This window comes from Drosophila melanogaster, chromosome 2L (assembly GCF_000001215.4).
Source record: "Drosophila melanogaster chromosome 2L".
In the NCBI taxonomy this organism is placed as follows: domain Eukaryota; kingdom Metazoa; phylum Arthropoda; class Insecta; order Diptera; family Drosophilidae; genus Drosophila; species Drosophila melanogaster.
The window spans coordinates 9,765,351-9,790,878 of NT_033779.5; the positions used below are offsets into that span (position 1 = coordinate 9,765,351).

A 25,528-nucleotide genomic window follows, 5' to 3' on the forward strand; every position below is an offset into this window, starting at 1 on the left:
GTGAGATTATTTTCGAAGTTGTTCTTGTCTTGGCAGATTGCTACGGAGCTCACGCCAGTAAAGTGAATAGTTGTGATTGATAGGCTCCTTATCTAATAAGAATGACCTGTATATGTAGACAAATCCTTTGCCTGTAAGATAGTACAGGATCTCTATGTAACTGACTATGCTGAAACCGTACATAAGCGAGAGAATGCCTCCAAAGCGATCTAAAGGGTTAGTTAATATTTTTTAACTACTCGTCTTAGTTATTTACTGTACTCACTTAGCAGAACAACCCAACTGCTAACCATTTGAGATTTTGTGGCTTGGGCAAAGCGCAGTTTAAAGAAAAGCTTTATAATGGCTAATGGTCGCTCGTTGGTCAATCCCTTTCTAAAATATTCGATATTCATTATTTATCAAAGAAATTGTGGTACATCACTTACAGCAACCCGGTAAAGTAACCACTGCTATTATAAGTCCGTCTCAAAGGAGCCACGTTGGTGGTGATACTCATGCTAACTCCGTTGCAGGTGGGCAAACAGTGCTCGCACTGCCTCTGGACCAAGTTCTCTTCCTTGTTCTGCAGGTAGGCGAAGTCACTGTAGCCATACCAAATGCTCTTCCATCTCATTAGGCATGGAAGATCGGGAAGCATACAATAGTCGAGATCCATGGAACTGCCGGTCAAGGGCGGAGATACACAGCCGCAATGATCGATCATGCTCTTCATGCGGCATACCAGAAGGCACTCGTCCAGGGAGTAGTACGATCTGTAGGAACGATGTTCACCAGGTATTCCGCGGATTGGTTTCTAATTACTTACTGGTTCAGCAACCGCATGCCTTCTTCGGGATAGTAACAACGTCGTATATGTGGCGGGACTCCGCGAACCCCATCGCCTGAACTAAAAAACATCGGCTGGATGGGAATCTCCACTATGCTGTAGTGATCCACCAGCACCTCTCCCAAAGTCGTAGACTGAATGGTGGCGTAGTCCTCTTGGGGGAAAATTATGAGCTAAGGATAATAGCAAAAAAAAGGATAGGAGACTACAATTTGGAATCCTATCAACTCACTTGAAAAGCACTATTGGAATGAAAGGTATTTGTGATATCTTCCTTTGGAGTATCCTGCAGCACAAATTGGACGCTGTTCAAAATGGAATTCGATTCAAAGACAACCATTGGAACAGCTCTCATTTCGGAGTCTTCCTCAGCTCGCTTGGTCCTTAAAAACTTGTATATTAGATAGCCATATAATGTACGATACACTTACAGAAATTGGGAATAGCTCGGCCGTCTATAGTTAAATATGCAGCACACATTCGACGATGTTGGTCTTTTGAGGAACAGTTGACTGGCATTGACGGGCAACCCGAAGACAATGCCCCTAATCACCAGATCCCCGCAACCGGGCGACAAGTCCCTCAGTATATCGCGCACCGAGTAACCAGCGCCGTTGTGGTAAGCGACGAGCAGCCGATGCAGTCGATCCAGCTCCGTGGCATTCCAACGTTCATGATCGGATTCGAGGGGGTTTAGGTAGAACTGAGCCAGCACCAGCAGGCGATTGGCCATATCGTCCAGATCTAGGGCCACCGCCTGCAGCGAGGAGTTGCCCTGGTGATGGAATCTATTGGAGTCGTGGAGTGTTACAATCAGAAATTAGTATGCCTCACTGCACTCGGATGGGGTATAAAAGGCCCGGGGCAAGACTAACCCTGGACTAGTGCCAATATGAAGCTACTGCTGTTGCTACTGTCGGTTAATATTCTTATTTTTTGCTTGGCTGAACGCCAGAGGTTCGACAACTACAAGGTCTATAGAGTAAGTCCAGTGAAGGCGAATCAACTGGAGGGACTGCGATCTTTGGAGGCGAATAGCGAGGATGCTCTGGTCCTAAACAATCTGCATCTTGGGCCCACGGATTTTCTGGTGGCGCCCGACTTCGATGGAACCTTTCTGAAACTCGTCAAAGATTTGGATCTCTCGCCTGAACTCATCGACGCGAATGCCCAAACGAGTCTATCGCTGGACATAGAGCCCATTGCGGATGCTAATCGGCGAAGTGATGACTACTCATGGAGTGAATACCACGAACTTAACGACACGCATCGCTGGATGCAGAATCTGGTGGGGAAGTATCCGGATGTCGTCAGTGTATTTGTGGCGGGTCAGAGTTACGAGGGTCGTGAGCTGCTGGGCCTGAGGATTAATCATAACGATGGAAGAGCTGAGAAGCAATCCATATTCTTGGAGGCCGGAATGCATGCTAGGGAATGGATTGGTCCTGCCACGGCCACCTACTTTGCTAACGAGCTACTCTCCTCTCAGCAGCAGGAGATCATGAATCTAGCCAGATCCTATGTTTGGTACATATTGCCCCATGCCAATCCAGACGGTTATGTCTACACCCACAAAACGGTAAGCTGGTACTGCAACTGATATCCAATAAGATATTAACCATTTTCCCTTTAGAATCGCATGTGGCGCAAGACAAGGAGTCCGCAGGACAAGAACTGCGTTGGAACGGATCCCAATCGTAACTGGGACTTCCACTGGCGTGAGGTGGGAGCCAGTTCTGATCCCTGCTCGGAGTCATATGCTGGACCCAAGGCGTTCTCCGAACCTGAAGTTCAGACTCTTTCTCAGTTTTTGAAATCGGTGCCGGAACCCATGTTCATGTTCCTCTCGCTGCACTCCTTCTCCCAATTGTTGCTATATCCCTATGGACACACATCCGCACTGCCGGAAAATCATAGGCAGTTGGAGCAGATCTTCAATACAGCCGTGGGTGCAATGAAGCGGCGTTATGGAACTCGGTACACTGGAGGAAATGTGTACGATGCCATATATCCGGCAGCTGGTTCCAGTATGGATTGGGCTTATGGGGTGCTCAACGTTAAGTACTCCTTTACCTACGAGCTACGACCGTCTGGGTATAGTTTCTGGACAGGATTTAGATTGCCCGCCGCCCAAATTATACCAACGGGTCAGGAGACCACAGATTCGTTGGTGGAAATGATTAAGGCTGCTGCTCAAATCGAGGGTTACAAAATTGAGTAGAAGAGAGAGCTTACGACGTTTTTGTTGATAAGATATGAATGAAAAGATCTGTTACTTCTGAAAAAAACTAAACGTAAGCATGTTTTGATTAAAAAGATAACTTGGACAAGCTGATAAGATGAAAAGTCCAAATTGGCTTAAAAAGTTTTGGGTAAAAAAAATGATTTGATTATATATTATCAATTTTGCGGACTGAAATGTTAGTTTGTGGAACAGAATGACTTGTCAAAGTTAGAATATAAACAAAAGCTAGAGCTTATAAATTTGGTTTAATGATGAATATAACTAATACTAAAAATGTAATTTATAAATTTCAAATATTAAGACAACGCTTTTTTGAAATTCTTTTAAAGAGTTGGCATAATTAAACTTAGCCACTATCACACACACTTAACATTTCACCTGCCAGACTTCGGAATTATTTAATGATGAAATGTCACTTCTTAAAGAGCTCAAGACGTCATGAACCGAGAGCAGGTCGGGAATTATAGTGATTTAAAACCTGCAGCCGTTAAGACGGCGATAATTTTGTACACCGATTACTCCAATATTTACTGCCCAAGCAATTGTCAAAGGCAGTCGCGGACCGTAAATTAGATTCGGATAATGAATTGTGGAAGCTCTTATCGAAGGCCTATAAAAGGAAGTGGCTAGCCGAGTGTTGGCTCAAACCAACGACAACGATGTCGCTGAACAAGTGCCTTCTATTCGCCCTCCTGGCCATCGTGGCCAGCGCATCCGTGAGCGCGGAACGTGTTCGCTATGACAACTACCGCATGTACAAGGTCAACTCGGAGAATGCCAAGCAACTGGAGGTGCTGAAGGATCTCGAGGGATCCAGCGACTCAATCATGTTCTTGGATGGCGTTCATCTGGTTGGTGCCGATATTCAGATAATCGTGGCTCCCCACAAGGTGCCCGACTTCCTGGAGATTCTGGGCAAGTCTGAAATCAAGTATGAGCTGCAATCGCGCGATGTGCAAAAGTCTCTGGACGAGATCGACGAGAAGGTCGCTATCAAGGGACGTGCCACCACCGCCTACAACTGGGCCCAGTACTACGAACTCGACGACACCTATGCCTGGCTCCAGTCCCTGGCCCAGACGAATCCCGGAGTGGTCACCCTCATTGAGGGCGGCAAGACCTACCAGGGACGCTCCATCCTCGGTGTTAAGATCACCAAGGGAGGTGAGACCATAAACGGCAAGGCCAAGCCCGGCATCTTCCTGGAGGCCGGTATCCATGCCCGCGAGTGGATTGCTCCAGCTGCCGCCACCTTTATCATCAACCAACTGCTGACCTCCGAGGTGGAGAACATCAAGGAATTGGCCGAGAACTACACCTGGTACGTCCTGCCCCACGCCAATCCCGATGGCTATGTCTACACCCACACCACGAATCGCTTGTGGCGCAAGACCCGTACTCCCTACGGCAGCTGCTTCGGCGCCGATCCCAACAGGAACTGGGGCTTCCACTGGAACGAGGTGGGTGCCAGCAGCAGTGCCTGCTCCGATACCTACGCCGGACCTTCCGCTTTCTCTGAGATCGAGACACTGTCACTGTCCAAGTTCATTGAGGGACTGAAGGGCAAGGTCCAGCTGTACCTCTCGCTGCATGCCTACTCCCAATACCTGCTGTATCCCTATGGACACACCTCTGATCTGCCTGACAATGTGGCCGACTTTGAGAAGGTCTTCGATGCCTCCATTGCAGCCGTGAACAAGCGTTACGGTACCACGTACACTGGAGGCAACATTTACGATGCCATCTACCCAGCGGCTGGTGCCAGTGTGGACTGGGCCTACGGAACCCAGGATGTGCGCATGGCCTTCTGCTATGAACTGCGTCCCTCGTCGACCTCCTACCTCACCGGATTCAAGCTTCCCGCCGAGCAAATCGTACCCGCCAGCGAGGAGCTGCTTGACTCCATCGTGGCCATGGCCACCGAGGTCAAGAGCCTGGGCTACTTTGACTAAGCGACACTAATAAAGTACTCACAGCTTTTCGGCATAACTACGAAGCAGGCGTCCATTGATTTTGTTTGAGGTGCATACCCCAACCGCCGGAAAGGGGCTATTGGCTACGTGCACCAGGTCTGGGGCCATATGGATCTCGGTGGGCTGCACCAGATACTCCAGGATGAGGTCAGCGATCACGATGTGGGTGTAAATCATAATGGCGGTGAGGAAAGCCAGCCAGATAGCTCTGCAAGTGGGAGATAGGTAGCTAAAGGTAATGGGATAAGGCCAACTTTTTTAAACATTGAGTTGGAATTCGAACAAGAAGATACATTCCATGAAGAGATATCCATCAAAGCACAAATTATATAGACATTTGCTTAGTTTATCAAGTTTGTTTAGTTTATCTCAGTCTACATATACAATGTCTTAACCACTTCAGTGGTGCTCTAGGCCGACAGTATAAGCAAAGACACTAGAATAACAAGAATTCTAGTGTCTTTGGTATAAGCCCTTTAAACTCACTTGGCATATCGAACGGGTGTATGATAGAGAAACGGATGCAGACCATTGATGTAACTCTGACGCAGAAACTCTCGGAACAGGCGCCGATAGTAGGACTCCTCCACTCGAGCCATTGTGTTTGAAGAGTGCACGAGTTCAGGCGATTTATATAGTGCTAGGTACTTTTGTAGTGCCACTTTGAGCTACTGCTCATCAATCAGAGCTCTAATGAAAGTGTGTCAAGTGGAGTGCAATGATGGGGTGTGTGCGAAGATGGCTGGGAACTGCCACTCTACTCCCGGTTGATGTAGTTGAAAACTGGACGGAAGGTAAGAAAGTATATGAACTCGAATGCCGTCACTATGCTGAATCCCATAATTAGTCCCAGCAAGCCGCCAAATGAGGCTGTCAAAGGAAGTATGCTAATCAATAATCTAACGCTTATTTAAACATTTGTTAGCATACCCAAGGCGGACAGCCAGTTCTGAAATATGTCCGTTCGATATCTGGTGCTCATTAGATCGCTGAAAAACACATGGAGTAGTATCCTATCTGTGGCATTGCTGTTCGGGAAATCGCGATTAATTAAATAAATAGATATCTAGATAAAAGATAGGGTAAAATACTTGAATGTTGGTCGGTTGGCAAAGTAGCTTATGTCCAATCGGCCAGTAGTGCTCTCAGAAACATAATGATTCGACTGGCAGTCCGGCAGACATCCACAGGGAAAACTATCCGTCTCCCGGACAATTGAGAGCGAGAAATTCAAATTGGCCAGGGCATGGGAAAAGAGTCCTGGCAATACAATATTTGTATATAACTAACTAGAAAATCTTTTGAAATTACTACCCACTTTTACTGTGAATTATGCAATTGGTTTGCAGCACACCACAAACTTTGTAGCTGCCGTTGTTGTAAACATACGGTGGTAGACAACCACAAAGGTCCACAGTCATCCGGACCCGGCATTCGAACATGCAGTTGATGAAGGAATAGCGCCTGAGGCCATGCATGGTCATCTCGCTTCCAAAGAGGCAGTTCCTCAGTGATAGATCCATGCGGCGAATATCGTTGGTTGCGTAGGTGGACTCTGGATTTATTCTCACAAAACTTTCCCTCGTCGTGGTGACCACTTTGGTCTCCGAATTCTCATCCGGAAAGTTATAGGCATCGTGGAGAAGCAGGCGAAAGCCAAAGCCACTGAAGAAGGTGCCATAATAGTCCGATATCATGGGGTTAAGCAGAACCGAGAGACCCGTGGGATAGCCGCATCCCGTAACGCGATATGGTCGCTTTGGAACCTGATATGCAATTTTCCTGCACAGTGAAAGGTGTTATATACAGTCATAAAAATGGTTCGATTATTCAATCTTACTCTGGAAAATTGTTGCTGATACCGCCGAAATAGTTAAAAGTACAGCACTGCCCCTCCATGGTATCTATGCGTTGAAAGAGGCTTTCGCATCGCGTATTGATGCCCTTCCAAATGCAGCTGGAAATCATTTCGATGCAGTCCGGTGACAATTGCTGGGTAAGCCGGTTCAGTGTAAGATTGTTAAGGCTCAAAATCCGATCGTATTTCTGCAGCGAATCATTGCTAATCATGGTATCCACGGGCAAAAGTGTCAGATTGAAGAGGTTATGCAGTTCGGATCTATTAATTCCAACTGGAACTTGCCTGCAAAGGATGAGGAGCAATATTTACCACTTGATTCCTACAAATTAACTTACATTTGGTCCAACAAGCTAAGTGCTTTACTTTTCGATATCTTATTAAAGTTGCATATGGTGACAGCCGGAAAGGGAATATTCCATGTCGGAAAGTGCGAGCTTTCGATAACTGTGACCGTTGGCGTTTCCTGGCTCCAGTACCAGGACACCACCACCAGCACAATGGAGGTGATGATGGCCAGGATCACGACCACTAGCCAAAACCAACGCTCATGGCGACTGATGTCCTGTCGGGTGATGTAACTGAATCCGTGAAGGGACGTGGTCTGGCAGTAGTTGCGCATGTTCTCGGTGAACCATTCGCCTATCTGGCGAAATCGATGTTGCGGCTGGATGGGATTGTGTGAATGGTTGTGCATCGGATGACTGCGTCTGTGAATGGCGGTGGTGGCCATCTGTTGGGCCTGAACATGTCGCAAGTCGAAGATGCGCCGCTTCTTGAAAGCCATCTCTACAGGCTGAACACCTTAGTTTAACTGTGACTTGGGCGATATCAGGGTAATTAGGACAGCTCCTAATTAGCCGGCCCTAATGACCTTGACTCCGTGATTCCAACCCTCTGATTCCTTCGACGTCGCCAAAGTATCTGTTGTCTGGTCAGCCAGTTGCATGTGGGTCGCACACAAGAAAAGAAAATCAGTTCGAAGACCGAAACGAAACTGCAGCCCATAAATAGTCCGGTTATGCCGCCAAAGGTTCCTGCCCACAAAATGTTTTCCTTTATGAGTGACACTTTCGGGAGCAACCATGTAGGTCATTAGTGAGTACACTTGCCTATGAATGTCAGCCAGTTTTCGTAGACGTCCAGGAGCAGCTCCTCCGCAATCGCTGAGTCGTAGTAGACACGGACACGGACCTCATTTGTGGTCTCTTGATTGCTAAGGTATTAATTACAAAGATTAGTTTTTAATATAAATATCAATATTAATTAATACACGTTTTTGAAATATAAAATGTTATCTAATGATTAACCAAAGTGAAAAGTAAAGGTCTAACAAAATCATCTTCAATTTAATGTCAAATATCTCCTAAACTTAAAATCGTATTAATAACACCATATGGATTATTTCCTATTAATGCTTAATCATTTTTATGGTGCACATTCAAATAAACAAATAAGGATTACCTTGTGTTAACAATACTATTATTAATCATTCCCTTTATAAATCGTATATCACTTTGGAATTCATAGCGATTGAATTCACATGGCGGAAGGCAATCGCAATTCTTTTGTTCTCCACTGATGATCTCATCATGATCTATAAACATCGAGATATCGTTATAGTTCCGTAAATATACAGTTCTTACCAAAATCTATTACACACTGCATTTGCTTTAGATCGCAAATTAGCCAACTTTTTTCAATAGGTGATTTTGGCGGTATACAGCCACATGATTTTAAGATACTTTCGGTGCGACATTCAGCCAGGCAGTTTATTTGGTTATATACATCGGATAATATTAGACGACGTTCTGTTGAAAAATAACATCCTCTTTTCTGCAGAGATAAGCCCTTCAGATTTTTCGTGAATCGATTGATATATGGTCTAAGCATTATGTGAGCATCTGATTCGCCTGGCACAAATACCCTTGGTGTTGCTCCATTGGGTATTTCATGAGATTCGTGTATAAGCACCTCAAAGCCAGCTGATTTCGAACTTTGAAGGATCTCATCATTGGATCTTAAAACAAAACTAACACCCAAATAGGAGCTGAAAAGCTGCTTATTGTAATTAAAGCTGCAGCACAGCCTTTGGTCAAGAGTCCAAATGGGTTGCAGTTGATCTAGGCAGTTCACCATTCGATTATCCCACTGACAGATTTTTATTTGTGGGCAGATTGGTAAGGCCAAATCCTCCAGAAGCTCTAACCAACTTGCATTTCTTTGGTTTACTATTTGAGAGGAGTTCATCCATTCCTTTGTGTTGAATCCGCAAATGGTGACAGCGGGAAAAGGCACTTCCGCCGTGGGTTTCATCATGGTGTCTATGAAACGAATGGTAGGCGTTTCCTTGGACATGGAAAGGGACATGATCACTAGGGTAAATGAAAGTAGGACCGCATTACAAATGAGAAGCCACCAGAGTATCCTTTGCCACGTTTTTGCTCCCACAAAGATGTGAAAGCCATGTATGCTGGCCATCTCGCAGTAGATCTCAAATCCGGTCTTCCGCTTACATAGGCCATCATCATTACGAGCTTGCAGGAATCCAAGGAATTTTGGCAGTGGAAACTCTTCAAATCGTTTCGACACACGATTATACCACCTGAGAATCTTTAAACGTTTTAGGTTCCTGTATAGATTGGTGGCTCTTTCATTTGGCTTCTTGAAACGCTGAAGTGGCTGGCATTTGATTGATTGTTTGGGCCTCAGGTAATTCTCAAAGTTAACTGGATAAAAGTGAGTTGGAGAATCCTCTCCTGGAACGTCGGACATGACTACTTGGAAAGTAATCAATGAAGAACTTATGCTGAACTAGTCTATTAGGCTGTTCTGCATACTATTTATATCCAAGCTAGAAGCCATTAGCAGTCTGTGTAACATCTTCTTATCAGTCCGTATCACGCCTTTCATCTGTTCTATACCCAATCAGCCTTATCATAATCAATAATTATTAGCGCCTTCAATTATCAAAGGTCATTGGAAGTGGGCGGATGACTTTCACCTCGACATTCGTGTGTACTTAGACGTAATCGAGGCAATGAATCAATATCAATTGTTCGGTTACCTTCACACCCCCAAATGAAAAAAAAAAAAAAAACAAACAATTATCCACATATTTATTTGTCTATGCGCAACTGGCTACTGAACTACACAGCCGATAAGCTCGGCAAATTTGAATAGGAAATTGTTTGCGGCAAATATATTATTATGTGAACTTCCTACTCGCTCCTCCCCATTATTGTTATTGTTTTTCAGTTTGCATTGGCTTGCTAATGAGCGTATTCTTATTTACCCACCCACATTCACCCACCGCCCACAATTATGGTGTTCAAATATTCCGCTCGTGTCACCTGGTCGAATTTCAAGTGTCATTGTGGCTCCAATTTTGAAATGGGACATTTGCACCGATTCGGTTTCCAAATATGTATAAATTTTAAGGGTTTTGCCAAATCTATAATCGTAGGTTTGTCAGCTGATTGGCAATCTATTAGATTTGGATTTTCAAGATTCGTAATCGCATACTCACACCGTTTTTTTTAAAGCCATTAATGTGTCAGATTGAAAGCTATCTCAAATGGCGATAAGTCCATTCAGATTTGAGAATTTTGATTTGTGAAAGGAGTAGTCGAAAGTTCAGAAAGTTCGCGGTTGTTATCATAAAGATAAGGGGCGTGTGTCTCTTAGGTGGGTATACCCAAATGAAAAATGGATTCATACAAATATTAGTAAAATAAGAAGTGTACCTATACAAGTGATATTAATGTTAGTATTCATTTTTGTTGGTGAATTATTTTAATTTAAAGTCTTGCCCTACTAGGATGTTTGTTTTATTTACACGATTTCTACATAAAACATCAACATATGTGCCACATACTTTTGGGGATTTTAGGGATATCAAGACATGAGATTGACTTAGGATCACTTCGTATTATAAAACTTATTATTTAGTGGAAAAGCCCTAATAAATAACCCACAGAATAACCGGAATAGTAGAAATTTCCCACCGAAACGCAGCAAACGCGGATGATAAATATTTTCTCTGCAATTATTTACGAGCAAATATGGACAAATATTTGAATTCAATGGAAATGTGAGTGCCATAAATTTTCACCAGAATTGGGGTTCGCATGGTTTTAATTATCTGCGGTTGGGTTTTTTGTTTTCGGCTTTTTGCCCGTTTCAAAACCAAGGTTGCCAAATCTCTCTAATGATATGTATTCCGCTGGCATTTCGCCGCTCATTTGCATGCCACGTGCCCGGCAGGCGATGTCTCCCAATATATTACTCAATTATTGTTCCGATGTCGGGGCCTGATAAGGTTACCCGACTTCGGCGGTATCACTTGCTGGGCTTAAACGATCCGGGACAGATGCACTCGCCTCCAGCTTGGAGTTCTGGCCTGGGTTATTTCGATCCATATACATATATGTATATGTATGTATAAGTGGCTCATTTCGAGTGATTTGCGATTTGCGTCACGCAACGGTAAAGACAAGTGTGACTGCAACTGTAACTGCGGTTTGGATGCACACCTCTCTCGTATCTGAATCTGTATCTCCATTTTGACCGACTGACGTGGCTCTGAAAGAAACAGGCGGGCTATTTTCGGTGTGCCGCCTAAGTAAACTCAATTTGTTTGCGATAAGCCTCCCTCCGTTACGGGAGCGATCCGTCATCCATTCATCCAGCGGATGAACCATTCATCTGTCGTGTTCTTGTTTCCAGGCCAGCCCCCCTGGAGAGCTGTCTTCTCGTCTTGGGCCGTATTTATTATCAACTGGCTCTGATTTATGTGGTCGTTAGCTTGCGACTTTTTTCTTAGCAAAACTAGAGCGAGGCTAATCTCTTGCAATTGACGCAAATTGATTTTGCACTCGAAATCGAAATGGAAATCGAACGTTCTGCCTTGGCTTCGATTCATGTTTATTCGCACTTTTGATGAGCTGTTCCAAAAATGGTCAAGGAACGTGCCGGGTTCTACGATGCAGAAAACGTGATTGCCTCAAAGTCACAATTCCCGCGGAGGTCACTGGGTTTTTCACAGTGACAGCATGACTAAATAGATTGCATCTAACTTTTTGGTAGACCATTCACAAGCCATGTGTTCGACATGATATACTCCGTGTATCAAATATGATTCAATTCAAACCCATGGGTTGTCACTTCAAGATCAGGTGATAACCATAATTTAGAGCAATGATTGGGAATGACATAATGCGATGGAAATGAAAAGAAAGCCTACACAGTTTAAGATCTGTATTTAATTGCGAATTCTCAAACGCGATCGACTGGCTAAAACACAAGGCAGCCGTTGTTTACTGCTTTCCACGTCGAATTAAATCGATTCGTTTGGCTCGAATCAATCAAATTGTTTACACGCCCATAAATAATTATTCTTTTGTTTGTTTGTTGTTGCTCCACGGCCGTCCTGTTGGTCAGGTTCTAAATTTATTTTCGCCAGCAATTGCCTTCTGCCTGGCATCGTGTTTTTTTTTTTTTGTGGGCTCTGATCCCAGATTATCAGGGATGGAGGAGCAGCTTTATCAGTGGCTCGCGCCATTCACATGTTGCCACACTATTTTTAGACAGTGTGTTTTGCGAAAAATCATTCACAAAACAAATGACAATCAGCACAAATTAGCAGGTTGATAGCCCCCAGAGAAATTCGATGTCTCTGGGCAACATAAACTAAACTAAAATCGGAAACGGGAGCACTTGGGCTATGTTCACAAATGGTTGCCAAGCCAGGGGATATTTCAATTTCGTTGGAGTGGTTCCCATAAAAATAGCACTTCCTTTTTTTTGGGGGCTTTCCACTCCAATTAAATTCCCATTTGGCAGCTGAATGTGCAGAATAAATTGTGTCAAGCCTTTGTTTTGTAAAGTGTTTCATTGTTTGGGGGAAATCTTCCATTAATCTGTGGTTCCCAATAATTCTTATCAGTCTATGAGTTCATCTTTGCGAATTTATGACGTTTGTCGGTCAGGCCATGCTCACTATTATCAGTATTTAAATCTGTTCGAATTACGAGGAAAGTTTTCAAACATTTTGATGACTGTCATTTCCTGTCGGTTTTTATTGTTCTACATCGTTTATAAGAGCTCATTCAAATGTTGGTTTCGTACCGAAAGATATACATATTCCACACGCAATTAACAACGAAATCTATAAAACGTATTTATACCACGTTTTGAGATCAAAAGGTTTCCGAGAATCGTTTGAGTGTTTAAAGTTCTGTATGATATGTAGGTTATTTGGTACTTTCCCAACAATTGGCCACTGTACTGTTGGTAACTTTATAATTATATTTTAGCAGGAAAACCTCATAGTGCTCATAGTGACATATTGTACAGCTGGGAATGAATACAGCTGGTTAAACACTTGGCTTACACGTTTTTTGAGTTTTCAAACAAAGTCGAATTTCCCGACTATCAGATACCCGTTACCGTTTTTCTGGAATATCGATAGATATTGTTCCATATGGTTTCTGTATTAAAACGCTTTCGTCTTTCTTTTACAAACTTTACAACGAATCTACTATACTCTTTTAATCTTCGAGTGAAGGGTATAAATACAATGGGAAACGCGTGCAGCTTATAAAACCTTCTGCAATGATATCGACGTACGGTTAACATACACTTCACTTTTGAGTATCGATAAATTGAAGGACACTTCAGAAAGTCAAAAATCGAGTTCGAAACTTTGAAAATGAAGAAAAGCAAGTTCGTTGCTCTCACAAAGAATTAAATTCTGTAGACGTTTTGATTACCAGATCGATTTGTTTGAAATTCCCAAGGCAATACTTGGAAGTACTACAGGTAGGTGAGCGGGTGATTGATCTTGAGAAAACCTTATAAACTAGCCACTCAGTAATAGTAGCTCACAGCTGGACTTTTCTAATTATACCCATTAATCGTAGACATAGTGGGTATGCTAGATTCGTTGAACAGTATGTAACTGTAAGAAAGAAGATATACGGGACATGGCGGTACATGGCGGGAAACTCGGTGGGAAACTTTCTATCGATATTCCAGAAAATATTGAAATTTCTCTGATCTGATGGTCAGGGAATTCGACTATAGCATTCTCTCTTGTTTTAAACTTATTTTTAATTTCCCAGCTGAGCAATTTAATTGTTCGAGCGGCGCCAAGCTGGCGTCTGTGTTTCCCTCTATCCGCGCACATATAGAAATATAGAAAATATAATACGAGTATGCCAAGATCGGCGACTACCAGTGCAAACACTCCCACATGGAGAACATGTTAATGAGGAACGCTTTTTTCGGCGCTTCGCTGGTTTTGTTGGCCGAGCTTAATACTGTGACGTCAGGAAAGTCATTGAGCTATAATTTAATAGCCAGCGACTGCTATGTCTGGCCAAAAAGAACAAAAAAGTGGTAACGAAAGCAAAAAAAAAAAAAAAAAAAAAACCATAGCAAACATTCTGTGGAGTGCGAGTATGATTGAAATCCAAACATGAGGAAGAGAAGTCGACGGAGCTACCTGAGCGCAATATTAAGTTACACTTATGTATGACGAACGATGCCGCTGTCGATTCCGATTCCGAATCCGATGCCGAATCTGAATTCGAATCCGATCGGAGCGCTGAGCTGAGCTGAGCTGAGCCAGTCCAGTCAGCTACGATAAAGTCGCGAGATTAAAAAAGTCAAGTGACAAGACAACCAAGTGCGTCAATCGCTGGGGCAATATGCGAAACAACACACTCCCGGTGACGGAGTACAAAAGTCCGTCTGCATTGGTGGCATCTTGGTTTTGCTTTTTTTTTTTGTTCCCTCCTGAGCTGGGTTCGGTGCATCAGCCATCTGGATGTGGTTCTTTGTCTGCCAATCTTGTCCAGAGTGGTGCGTGCAGATGGCCCATCCGCATCGTTGGATCTCGGATCGTGACAAAGAAAAATTCACGCAAATATTGCGTTTGACGTCAGGCCTACGATCATGATCAGGGTCTGGAACCGGGGCTGGGCTTTCCAGATGGACTGCCTTTAAGTTGGGAACTCTGAGATTATTCACTCAAGTGGGAAGTGCCATTTGAATCGCGAGATGCGAGGCACTTAATTGAAGTGCAGCCCCGGCAATTCAATGCAGTATAGCGATGGGTTGAGATTCCAAAAGGGGTGTAGAATAACCTTGGTGTAAGCAGTATTATGATCCTCTACTTTGAATCAATTAGTTATGCTTCATTTATGATAGAGCCAAGTTAAGCTGAAAGTTGCGTTTGATACTGTGAACTGGATTTTCACGTTTAGATCCCATAGGATTATACCTTAACCAAAACCAATAGTGGTTTCTCTACAAATATGATAATAATATATGATTTTGAATATGATATGAATATGATTTTGTTGTCCCCATTCTTGTTGTCCAGCGTTGATCATTACCGACTTTCCTGGTTTTTATCGATCGCTATAATTGTAAAGCGCGGCCAGCCAGTTGCTCGACTTAGTTTTAATCACTTCGACTGCGCCGGAATAGCAATTGTAGCCAGAATGGTGTTTGTTGGGAAATGGCTTGTGGCCGTTTGATCACGTGCCCGGGAAACTATTGTTACTCATACGCCACGTTGCCGCCTGCAGACGAAAGGTTCAATGCATTTCGCGGCAGTTTCCCAAGCAATTAGCATATGATGGCTTTGCATTACAATGACGAGGCCTGCGACAACTGACGACTGCTGTCCGTCCACTGACGCAGTTGCCATGTGAGCCGCAGGAGAAGGAGTCCAGGGGGGGGGGGTCAGAAATGCAACTCAAACTCGGGGTTTGTATGTCACTCAGACCCAGACTGACGTACGCATCTCGTTGGGATTGCCGACTGGCATTGTTGTATCGGGTATTGGGCATTGGATCTGTACCGAAAATCGGATCCATGATAAATATGCGCATATGCCATGGCGTTGGCCATGAACTCAATGGTTCTGCAGAAAATTGGCGCAGATTTCGACGAGAGTTTGCATAATCCCCGATCCCGAAGCATTGCGCAGTTGGTCGGATTTGCATTGCAGATGGCTCCGGGAATTTCGCCAAGTTCAACAACAGCTCAGATAAAAGAAGTTGAGACGGTTCAATGTCTGACCTTAGATGGCGCCATCTGTCTGTTCCTTGGGGTCCAAGATCACTCTTTTGCGCATCGCTAAAGCACTAATCTGATGTTGTTTTTCTGGTCTAGGATCCTACGATCTCCGCCATCTCTAATGTATTCGCTTTCGGTTGTTTTCCCTTTCTATTCCATGTGAAATTCTGGGTAAACAATAGTCGTGTTCGCACTTTGGCGAGCCCTCTGGAATAGAAATGTGTTGGAATGACGATCGAGGCACTTAAAATTCCTTGTTTACTATATAGTAAACTATGGATTAATCTCAAAATAGGCTTGGCAAAAAATCATCATGACATTTACATTTCAAGCGATTTCGATGTGACGAAGTTAGGGGTAGGTTTGGGATTGTTCCAATAATTTAGTAATTTGTTTACTGACGGTATAAAGGTTGACAACATTTAGTTGAAATAAACAACTATTGGTTACAAAGATCGTTTCAATAGGGTAATACAAATTCTGCTTGATCGCCTATTATGAAATTACTCAATTACTCAACAGTATAACAAATAAATTCAATTAAAATAAATTACTATTAATAGCTTTATAGGCATTAATATATTCTAAAATGAATTCTGCACGAGGGCGCACTTCGAGTAATTAAAATGTAGCCAGTATGTATGTATTCATAAAAAAAGTTTTTATCGCATTATTATTATCATTTCTTTTTTAATGCGAATATAAATGTTGCTTTGTGAACTTGTTATAATTGCGCTGTGATTATTGCTTTATATACAAATTCGTACATTAAGATATAATCCCTCCTACTTTTCAACATCGCTCCCAGCTACTCATCCCGAGATATCCAGAAGACTAATTCGATCAACTCCGGCTGGTGGTAGCCCCACCCTCTCTGGGCTCTCTCCACCGCTAGCGATCAGTGCTCCCCAGAGAGAAAACCCACGTAACTCTCTGGCACTCCAATTCCCAGAGAACACTTCGTGAAACTGCCGAGAGCCGAACGAGCGGCGACGATTGCCGAGCTGTTTGATCACAAAACTGGCTGCCATATGGCGAAACCAGTTAGTCGCCATCCAGAGCCGCTAGACCACGTAACGCCACGATTTTCGCCGGATCCACCGATTCGATTCGATTCGCCGCGATCGTCAGTGCCTATATATACAGTTCCCAACGGAGCCGAGCGATAAAGATAAATGTGCAAAAACAAAGCGCACTTAGATAAAGATAGCGAAGTTCTCCCATGTGGAAGGCACAGTGCAAGTGAAGTGAAACGAGAACGCAGTTTTGAATAGGAAATACGAAAGTACTCACATATATAGAGAACCCGAGACTTGGAGTCAGAATGCAAATGTGGCGAGCATAAAGTCGCAAAGCGTGAAAATCTACGATATATACGAGTATAGTCGATTCCAAGTGTCAGCCAAGTGAAACCCAGTGTGCAGCCGAAACCAAACCGAATGACTATGACTTCTACGGTGCTCCAACGGCCCATTCAAGCCAAGCCAGAGAAGAAGGCCTCCTCCAAATCGACCAGCTCCTCGAGAAGCCGCTCCACGATGGCCTGGTCCAATGAGAAGCTGCGCTTCTCCTGCATCGACAACATCGGACTCAAGCAGCTATGGAAGCTGATTGCCCTGGACACGAGTGCTTCATCCAAGCAGCGCAGTGCCATGATGTTGGAAGTGGAGCAACAGCAGCAACAGCAGCAGCAGCAGCAATCGAACAACAATAACGAGGTAAGTGGCCGAAAGAAAAGAAAGCTTGTAAGCGATTGTGACGTCAATGAGGATTGGGGCAACGCATCCACATCCGCGTAGAAAGCCAACTTGCAGAGAAAGTGACCAAAAAAATATAAGTAAGACAGTCGAAAAAAGCATACGGGGTGCTGGTAAACTCCGACTCCGGATCGTGAATGACGTCTGTTTGTTGTGGACGGACACATTGTTGAAACATCTGTGGGTCTCCACCCAGTCACCACCCCAAATATGCGAATGGCAAACAGAGTGTGGTGCGGGGGAGCTCGGAGGAGGGCGGCCTGGAATTCCAATAATCCACGTAACGCCAATTTGCATACTACTACGAGTCTGCGCTAATTAAAGCCGGAGCAAATGAGACCCGTGAGCGTAACTCAGCCGGACATGGCCAGTTATGATCACACATCGCCAGCAGATTGAGATGTGGACACTTGGCTTGTCCGCCAGTGGGGACAATCGAATCGATTCATTTCGATTCCGTTTCATTAAAGACAATTGATTCGTTGACAAAGACGAGAGAGATTCATCTCCCTTTTTAGACAGTCAAGTCCTTATTTCATTCAGTGATTGAAGCCCTCTTGGGTTTATTGACTTCGTTTCTCTCAGTGTGATCACTTGGAGCACTCTCGATCGTTTCAAGTGTCAAGTGCAGCGGCCCACACACTTAACGGCCTCAGCTATTATCCGTTTATTTCGGACATTTTAATTTTGAGGTGCTTTAAGATCAAGGCTTGCGAGCAGAGCGAAGGTTATTAGAAGCACGGCGATCGGGTTTGGGGCTACTAATCTAGTTTCTAAATGTAAAACCATGGTTATTCCCCCTAATCGAACCGTTTTCATCTTAATTATGTAGCCCATTCCGTTGATTCGAATTCGCGGTGAATGTCGAACTTTCGCAGAGTGATTCACGTAGATTTTCGTGTAAGCGGCGATGAGTGCAGCAAAGGGAACAAGACGTTATTCATATTGACGCACTTCGGATCCGGTTCTCCTCCGGCTAACGGTTGGGTTACTCATGACCAATGTGCCAGCCACTAGAACTGCGACTTAGAATGGTGCTTAGTGGTGGTGCTAAAAGAGTCGCATAGTTTCTGGCCCTGGGACACGGATCTCTAACCCTCTGCTGATGGGCTGAGTATTGCGATATTGATACTTTTTTTAAGCCAACTGGTTTGAACCCCCTTCGGGCCCCATCTGCCACCTTTCCCTTCAGCAGGGTAGCCCCTGGTCGCCCCTTTCGTTGGATTGACGTCAATGCAAATAAACTCCCCGACGGACCGAGACTATCGATATATCAAAGAAACCCCCCAGACGGTCTGGGCCAATTTCTTCTCCTCGCCACGGTATTGTATTATAATGTCAGGGTTGTGTTCTAGAAAACCTGCGAAGGCTGCTGCACCTGAGTCACGCCCATCGCGTTGAGGATCCTGAAAAACCGGCTTCATGTTGCATGCTGCAGGTTCAGGGTCAAAAGCAACCAGCCCTCATCGGGGTTAGGATGGAGCCGAAACTAAGGTGAACCAAGAATCCTACATTTAGACAGTTTAAAAAAATATATATTAATTCGGCAGGTTGATTAACAGCTCAGCCAAAGCGCCCTGACGTCACGCGCATAAATTTATTTGAGCAAAGGTTTAGCTATTTTTTTTTTTTTTAATTTTTTTTTCTATTTGCCTCTTTGGTGTGCTTTAATTTTTTCGTTGCTATTTTGTTTCTGTCCGTTAACACGTTCGTCCGGCGGCTATAGAATATGTTAAGTAGTCATAAATAAACACTACTAAACTGTGGGCTTAGTTAAACGCCGGAGAATCGCAACAAAATGAAAAAAAAAAAAACAGTCTAAAAATAACGATTTGGCTGAAATCGCGGCCAAAACGCACTCAGAACCCGAACTCGATCTCGAATTTGAACTCAAATGAATGCGAATCGAATCGCTCAAGCGAAAAGTGCTGTAATTTTTTGTTGTTACCCGATGTCAGAGTTAAAGTTAATTATTGTTTTGTTCACATTGCGGTTTTAACTTTTCATCTGTCAGAAGTGATTTCGCTGAGGTTTTCCCTTTGTCGAGATTTCTGTGAAAAAAACAATATCACACACGAGCGAACATCATCCAAGTGATGAGATAATTAAACATGTAATAGCATATAAAAGTGAAGTAATAGGGTGACCCCGATTCTTTAACAGTATGACGTACTTAACTCTAATCCAAATGAATGCCCATGTGCTAATTTCAACCAGGTGGTGGTGGCGTACGTGCAAAAATGTACAAATATAGACTATTTAATGGGCTCGCTGCCAATCTGTAGTATAGTAAATGCAGTTGTAAAACAAGTAGTCAATGAATACAAACCGCTGACGTCGATTATTCCGATCGAAGCTATAATTAAATCCCCGTTAACTCCGAAGCGTAACATGTAACTCTCGATAAAGGTCAGTGCTGACGACACGATCAAACGAACCTCGAATATTAATTATTGGAATCTGATAGGCGGTGCTCGCTCCACCTCAAACGAATGTGACATCTTATTAGCGCCTAATTAATACATATAATGGGGGGGTCTTTTTGGTTAACCATCGATATGGAAATGCGAGACGAGAGGCCAATAGAATTTGACCAAAACAGGTCTGAGAAATTACAATTTTAGGCGCCGTTAGCCAAATTTCACATTCAAAGCGATTCTAAAGTCAAGAATCATGGTCGCCATTCATTATCTCTAACCCACATCTATGGGGATTTCGCAGTTAAGCCAGTGTATTTGCACCCTCAAATCAAACATTTGCCAACCGCTAACTGCCGCAAAATGATAAGCCCAAGATCATACCATACACCACTGATAAGCAGCGATGACCCTGGCAACGGGTGTTCACTGTGATGCCATCCACCCCTTTTTCATCCCTTCAGCTCAGTGAAATGGAACGCGTGACGAATTTGTGCCACATGTGCAAATTTGCCGACTTACGTAAAGATCGCTCGCCATTCGGGGCAATGCTATTAGCCCAAGATTACGGGCGTTGGTAGGGAACTGCTTAAGAATACGCAGTGTTATCTGGCCAGTTAAGATACGATAATAGTGGAGAGATAAGCGCAAGAAAACAAGAGCAGAAACAGATAGGCGGCCATATAAGATGGGGGGGCCGAAACAAGTTCCGCGGCATTTACCTTAATTAGTCAATTAATCAACAGCAACGGAGTGAGGATCGTTTCGGTTTGTATCGGATTGGTTTTGATCAGTTCATATTGGCTCGGATCGCCTTCTACGCTGACAGATCGTTATTTGTTATGGCCAATGCTTATGGCTCAATTCGCATAGGCAGCGCAAACAAAAACAAACGCCAACTTTGCATACTAAGTGCCTCATTAGGGACACGGCAGTGCCGGGGATCTCGGTCGTAAACCACACACGACGACCCATCAAGTGGCTCCGCATTTTTATATAAGCATAAACAAAACGGGCCGCCTAGAATTTTTTTTGCCATTTACCCATGCATTCGGCTTGAATAATTAATTAACGCCTTCGTGAGTCACAAAATGCATTGCAATGTTAAATATTTTGTATCACCTTCTTGCACTGACTAACAAATTTATTCATTTCCTTTGTTACAGCGGATACCCAACGAGAACTGCGACTATTTGAGTCTACAGAGATCGGGCCAGGCGCCGAAGAATCACATCCAGGCGCAGGATCCGGCTCAGATGTCCCTGCTCAAGTTCTTGGCCATTGTAAGTACCCCATGTTGTTAGCACACTCGTCTCGTGGCAATTGGCCAGAAACTTTCCACCGTAGCGCTTCCTGGTCAGGAGCCTCGGACAATGTGCGATCGGTTGGCCTGGCGAGCTGCCTGCATAAATTTCACGTTTACGAGGCTGTGAGTTGGGCGTGGCCCGTCGGCTGGCAAATAAAATTCGTTTGATTATTTATAATCGCTGCCGGCGGACAGTAATGTTTCCCTCTGGCGAAAAAGATCGAGGCAAACCCGTTCGCAGCCGCGATAACTGCAATTTATCAATGAATGCGTATTTCTTGTTATCCTTTACTAAGTTAATTTTTTTCTTCTTTCGCTTTCCAGAATGCCCTAGAGCTGAGTGCCCCAGCAACGCCACATCTCCTCCAGCATCAGCAGGCCCACAAGCAGGCGAAGCCACAGGGCTGGATGCAGCTATCCGGTCACCCAGAGAGGTAAGGATCTTACCAATAACTTAAATTTTGTTTTGAAAACAAACATTTTATTAGTCAATTTACTAACTGCTACTATTATTCTTATTTTGCAGCATTGTTCCCACATCGACTGGAATAGTGCGCAAACGGATCTCAGGACTGGAGGATAGCGAAGTACATGCCTACCGACTGATCTGCAAGGAACCACAGACCGCTCAGATAGTGCCCGCCTACTTTGGAATACAGGAGATGCAATCACAGCACTTTATTGAGCTGCAGGATCTGCTGGCTGGCTTTCGGGATCCGTGTGTGATGGACATCAAGATGGGCAGCCGCACCTTTCTCGAATCGGAGGTCAGCAATGCCACGCTCAGACCGGACCTCTACCAGAAGATGATCGCCGTGGATGCGGGAGCTCCCACGCCTGCGGAGCACGAGGCACGAGCGATCACCAAGCTGCGGTACATGACATTCCGGGAGTCCCTGTCCTCCTCCCACTCCAAGGGTTTCCGGATCGAAGCACTGCGTCTGCGCGGACGACCGCCTGTCAAGGATTTGAAGACGTGCCGAAGCAGCGAGCAGATTGCCCAGACGATCGAACAGTTTCTGGCTGCTCGGCGATCCGTGCAAAAGGAGCTGCTGAAGCGACTAAAGCACATGCGCCTGGTCATCGAACAGTCGACCTTCTTCGCCAGCCACGAGATCATTGGCTCCAGCATCTTTATCGTCTACGATGACGATCGCGTTGGCGTTTGGCTAATTGACTTCGCCAAGTGCCGGGAGCTGCCACCCCATGTGAGGGTGGACCATCGAAGTGCTTGGGCGCCTGGAAACCGAGAGGAGGGTCTGCTACGCGGAATGGACGAGCTCATCCGCTCCTTCGAGGAGGTCTACGCCCGCTGTGGCTCCCATCGCAGCTGCCTTAAAATCTAATGGATAGACACGGATCGATTGCACCGGCAGCTGGATCTGCACCAAAAGACTGATCACCCAAGCTCCATTTGTACAGATAGAAAGTTAGATAAGAGAAGAGGATTCACCGCATCGCCCGGGCTGAGCTCCACCCTATATTAACTCCTTGTTCCATATTGGAAATATCGGGATTCAGCTCGGTTAGAAAGTTTAAGAGTAGCTGAAAAAAAAAATTACGATTAGTATTGATCAACAAGCAGCATTTGTTTGATTGAAACAGGTTTAAACTAAGTATTTGTGCAAAGCAATCCAAATCAGAACACAAAAAATAAAATATCTTAAGAAAGTGAAGCCTTGAGTTTGAATTCTTATAAAAGGAAAATCGGGAGTAAATCAATCTGTGTATACATTTTGGTCGCTTTATATTGGTAAATATACAAGTTTACACTATAAATGAGTTTATTTCAAACAGGGCGATTATTGTCTGAAGCATTTAAAGATTGGACTAGAATAGTAAACTAAGAAAGTTCAAATAGAATTGAAAATCTATTCTTATGTAACAATTAAGAATGACTGCCTAAATTGAAAATATATTAACGAATAAACATTTATGCTTTGTGAAACTCTCTTACCTTAGCCAAAAACTCCTCATACTCGAATAATTGCAACGTTGCAGCTATGTAAATCGCACCAAATGTGAAGATGGCCAAGGTACGTGGTCGACCGACCGCCGGCACCAAGAAAGCCAACGCTTCAACCGACTCAGAGAAGCAAAGGGAGGTGGAAAAATGATTTATCATGTAGCCACCAAGGAGGGCGAAATGTTCAAGATCAGATGGAAAACTATGGGCCAAAGGATGATTCCTGAGAGCCAAGCAAGAATCTGGCTTGCGATGCACTAATCGAAATGTAACTCAGAAGAACGTTGATGTTAAGGAGCTGCGCGAATTGACTAAGATCGTCAAGGCCAGGATTGCCGACATATTGACCACCAATAATGGGGAAAAAATCGTTGTAGAGGATTCGGATGATGATGATAGTGATTCCAATGTGGACGCAAGGCTAGGGCTCGTCAAACGGCAGAAGATAGCGATGACCTGCCCTCCATCTCCAAAGCTTGGCTCACCCTGGTCCATACAAAACTATTAGGCAGAGGCTGAAAAGCAGGGATAGTAAATTTAACCCGGAAGAGTGGGCAATAAATAAGTCAACATACTTTGGCAAAGGTATGCGCAGCACCATTTCCTCAAAAGTTGCAAATTGGTCATCTGTCAGTAGAGGCGCCAATAGTTCATCTTCGTAGCTGGCCACCAAGTCCAAGTTGTACTTGCCCGGTTGTTGAACTTCGTAGGGCATCAAAGAGAGCACTGATTCGCCGAGGCAGCTCTTTGCTACCTGAAAGTCCTGTTCGCAGCTCAAGCAGGTGCGCACGCCCATACAACCGCAACTATGAATTGTATTCATCCTAAAATTGCGTAAAAACACATTAACAACAGTTTATTCGTGGTAAAATACCAATCATACCATCAATGTTATGTAAATGCTGGCCAGAATTTCGAAGAATGAACTGAGGGTTATATATCTGTGTGCTTTGATTTTTCTAATTTAATCTAATATAATCTATATAATAATAATCTCACCTGGGGTTGTACTGATTTGTCATTCTCCATTTCTGCATCGTCATCGGACTCCGAATCCATTTCAGCAGCATTCTTGCCATTTCTAACGGATAAAGTCGGAGCCATGCTCAGCTTGCTTCTTTATCGGCACTAGGGTCCACATCGGAGTCATTAGCATTATCATCCGAATCCACTACAAGGATTTTTTGCCATTATTGGGGGTCGAAGTGATGGCATTCCTGGCTTCAAGAATCTTATTCAATTCGCGTAGGCCCTTGACCTTCTGCTGAGTTATTTTTTGATTAATGCATAGCAAGCCAAATTCTTGCTTGAATCCCGGGAATCATCATTTGATCCATAGTTTCCCGTCTTATATTGAACATTCCGCCCTACTTGGAGGCAACATAATCAATAACGTATTCCACTTCCTCTTGCTATTTTTGGGTTGGTTAAAGAGTTGGCTTTCTTGGTACGGTCGGTCGACCACATATCTTGGCCACCCTTTACATTTGGAGCGGTCTTCGGTTTAGCTGCAACCTTCTGCAAAGCAGCGAAGATGAGAAAGTTTAAGTTAATTGTCCTATAAACTAATGAATTTGAAAGTATGAGGAATTATTGGCTAAGGTAACCGCCATATAACGAAATTAATTTCGACTTATAAACATTTTCTCATCAGAGTTTCACATTGTAATGTCTTATAAGCATGGACTATGCATGGAGCATGCTGCTATCGAACTAAAAAACGCGTGGTGGTGGAGCCCAGTGGCAGCCAGACCATCTACAGTACATGGGCGTAAGCTCCCGGTAGTAAAGTAACGCGGTAGAGTGGGCGATAATTCAACTTACTTTGGCTTAGGTATGCTCAGCACTGCACCTGCAAGCTGAAGGTTGATGAAAGGGATTCGGAGTCCGATGACGATGCAAAAATAGAGGATGACAACCCGTGGTGAGACAAAGCGAAAAATCCGAGCATACTAGACCGAATTAGGTATTATTCTCCGAAATTTTGGTCGGTATTTACCAAAGCATTAATTCTATGATTGGTATTTTATTACGATTATTTTCGAAATTCTGGTCGGTATTTACCAAACATTAATTCTATGATTGGT

At 44.0% G+C, this 25,528-nt stretch overlaps 6 protein-coding genes and 1 non-coding gene across 10 annotated transcripts, besides 2 other annotated features; 3 read left to right on the forward strand and 4 right to left on the reverse strand.

Moving 5' to 3' along the window:
• Window positions 1–6: 6 nt before the first annotated feature.
• Window positions 7–5,646, reverse strand: ppk18 (pickpocket 18; the record flags this gene model as incomplete). The annotated part of the gene is made up of 8 exons (NM_135464.3): window positions 7–209; window positions 266–375; window positions 429–755; window positions 809–1,002; window positions 1,062–1,212; window positions 1,261–1,617; window positions 5,049–5,255; window positions 5,534–5,646. 8 exons carry the CDS (start codon window positions 5,644–5,646, stop codon window positions 7–9), a joined length of 1,662 nt encoding a protein of 553 aa, NP_609308.3.
• CG4017 (uncharacterized protein) lies at window positions 1,708–3,377 on the forward strand. Its single transcript, NM_135465.4, has 2 exons — window positions 1,708–2,408; window positions 2,463–3,377. Exons 1-2 carry the CDS (start codon window positions 1,722–1,724, stop codon window positions 3,048–3,050), a joined length of 1,275 nt encoding a protein of 424 aa, NP_609309.1. The 5' UTR covers window positions 1,708–1,721; the 3' UTR covers window positions 3,051–3,377.
• CG17633 (uncharacterized protein) lies at window positions 3,710–5,059 on the forward strand. The gene has a single exon (NM_135466.4). It carries the CDS (start codon window positions 3,734–3,736, stop codon window positions 5,024–5,026), a length of 1,293 nt encoding a protein of 430 aa, NP_609310.2. The 5' UTR covers window positions 3,710–3,733; the 3' UTR covers window positions 5,027–5,059.
• A 158-nt stretch (window positions 5,647–5,804) lies between the features above and the next one.
• Window positions 5,805–9,680, reverse strand: ppk11 (pickpocket 11; the record flags this gene model as incomplete). The annotated part of the gene is made up of 9 exons (NM_001347761.1): window positions 5,805–5,917; window positions 5,978–6,075; window positions 6,139–6,307; window positions 6,366–6,829; window positions 6,888–7,190; window positions 7,244–7,942; window positions 8,018–8,121; window positions 8,370–8,502; window positions 8,552–9,680. 4 exons carry the CDS (start codon window positions 9,678–9,680, stop codon window positions 7,758–7,760), a joined length of 1,551 nt encoding a protein of 516 aa, NP_001334672.1. The 3' UTR covers window positions 5,805–5,917; window positions 5,978–6,075; window positions 6,139–6,307; window positions 6,366–6,829; window positions 6,888–7,190; window positions 7,244–7,757.
• On the reverse strand, window positions 5,805–9,680 carry ppk16 (pickpocket 16; the record flags this gene model as incomplete). The annotated part of the gene is made up of 9 exons (NM_001347762.1): window positions 8,552–9,680; window positions 8,370–8,502; window positions 8,018–8,121; window positions 7,244–7,942; window positions 6,888–7,190; window positions 6,366–6,829; window positions 6,139–6,307; window positions 5,978–6,075; window positions 5,805–5,917 (listed from the first exon to the last, which is right to left on the reverse strand). Exons 4-9 carry the CDS (start codon window positions 7,690–7,692, stop codon window positions 5,805–5,807), a joined length of 1,596 nt encoding a protein of 531 aa, NP_001334673.1. The 5' UTR covers window positions 7,693–7,942; window positions 8,018–8,121; window positions 8,370–8,502; window positions 8,552–9,680.
• A 3,642-nt stretch (window positions 9,681–13,322) lies between these two features.
• Window positions 13,323–13,380: a mobile genetic element.
• A 547-nt stretch (window positions 13,381–13,927) lies between these two features.
• Window positions 13,928–14,010: a mobile genetic element.
• A 3,023-nt stretch (window positions 14,011–17,033) lies between these two features.
• On the forward strand, window positions 17,034–23,149 carry IP3K1 (Inositol 1,4,5-triphosphate kinase 1). Of its 2 annotated transcripts, none has more exons than NM_135469.4 (4): window positions 17,034–17,713; window positions 21,336–21,452; window positions 21,800–21,909; window positions 22,002–23,149. In NM_135469.4, the coding sequence occupies exons 1-4, from the start codon at window positions 17,435–17,437 to the stop codon at window positions 22,819–22,821; spliced, it is 1,326 nt and encodes a 441-aa protein (NP_609313.2). In that variant the 5' UTR covers window positions 17,034–17,434; the 3' UTR covers window positions 22,822–23,149. The 2 variants fall into 2 exon arrangements, with proteins under 2 accessions (NP_609313.2, NP_001245954.1); NM_001259025.1 differs by lacking the exon at window positions 17,034–17,713 and adding an exon at window positions 20,896–20,937.
• Window positions 21,944–25,395, reverse strand: hpRNA:CR18854 (hairpin RNA:CR18854). Of its 3 annotated transcripts, none has more exons than NR_156763.1 (6): window positions 25,266–25,395; window positions 24,441–24,959; window positions 24,325–24,382; window positions 24,017–24,265; window positions 23,433–23,956; window positions 21,944–23,020 (listed from the first exon to the last, which is right to left on the reverse strand). It is a non-coding gene; the product is annotated as a hairpin RNA:CR18854 (non-coding RNA). The 3 variants fall into 3 exon arrangements; NR_156764.1 differs by having other exon boundaries at window positions 24,325–24,389; NR_156762.1 differs by lacking the exon at window positions 24,325–24,382.
• Window positions 25,396–25,528: the final 133 nt, after the last annotated feature.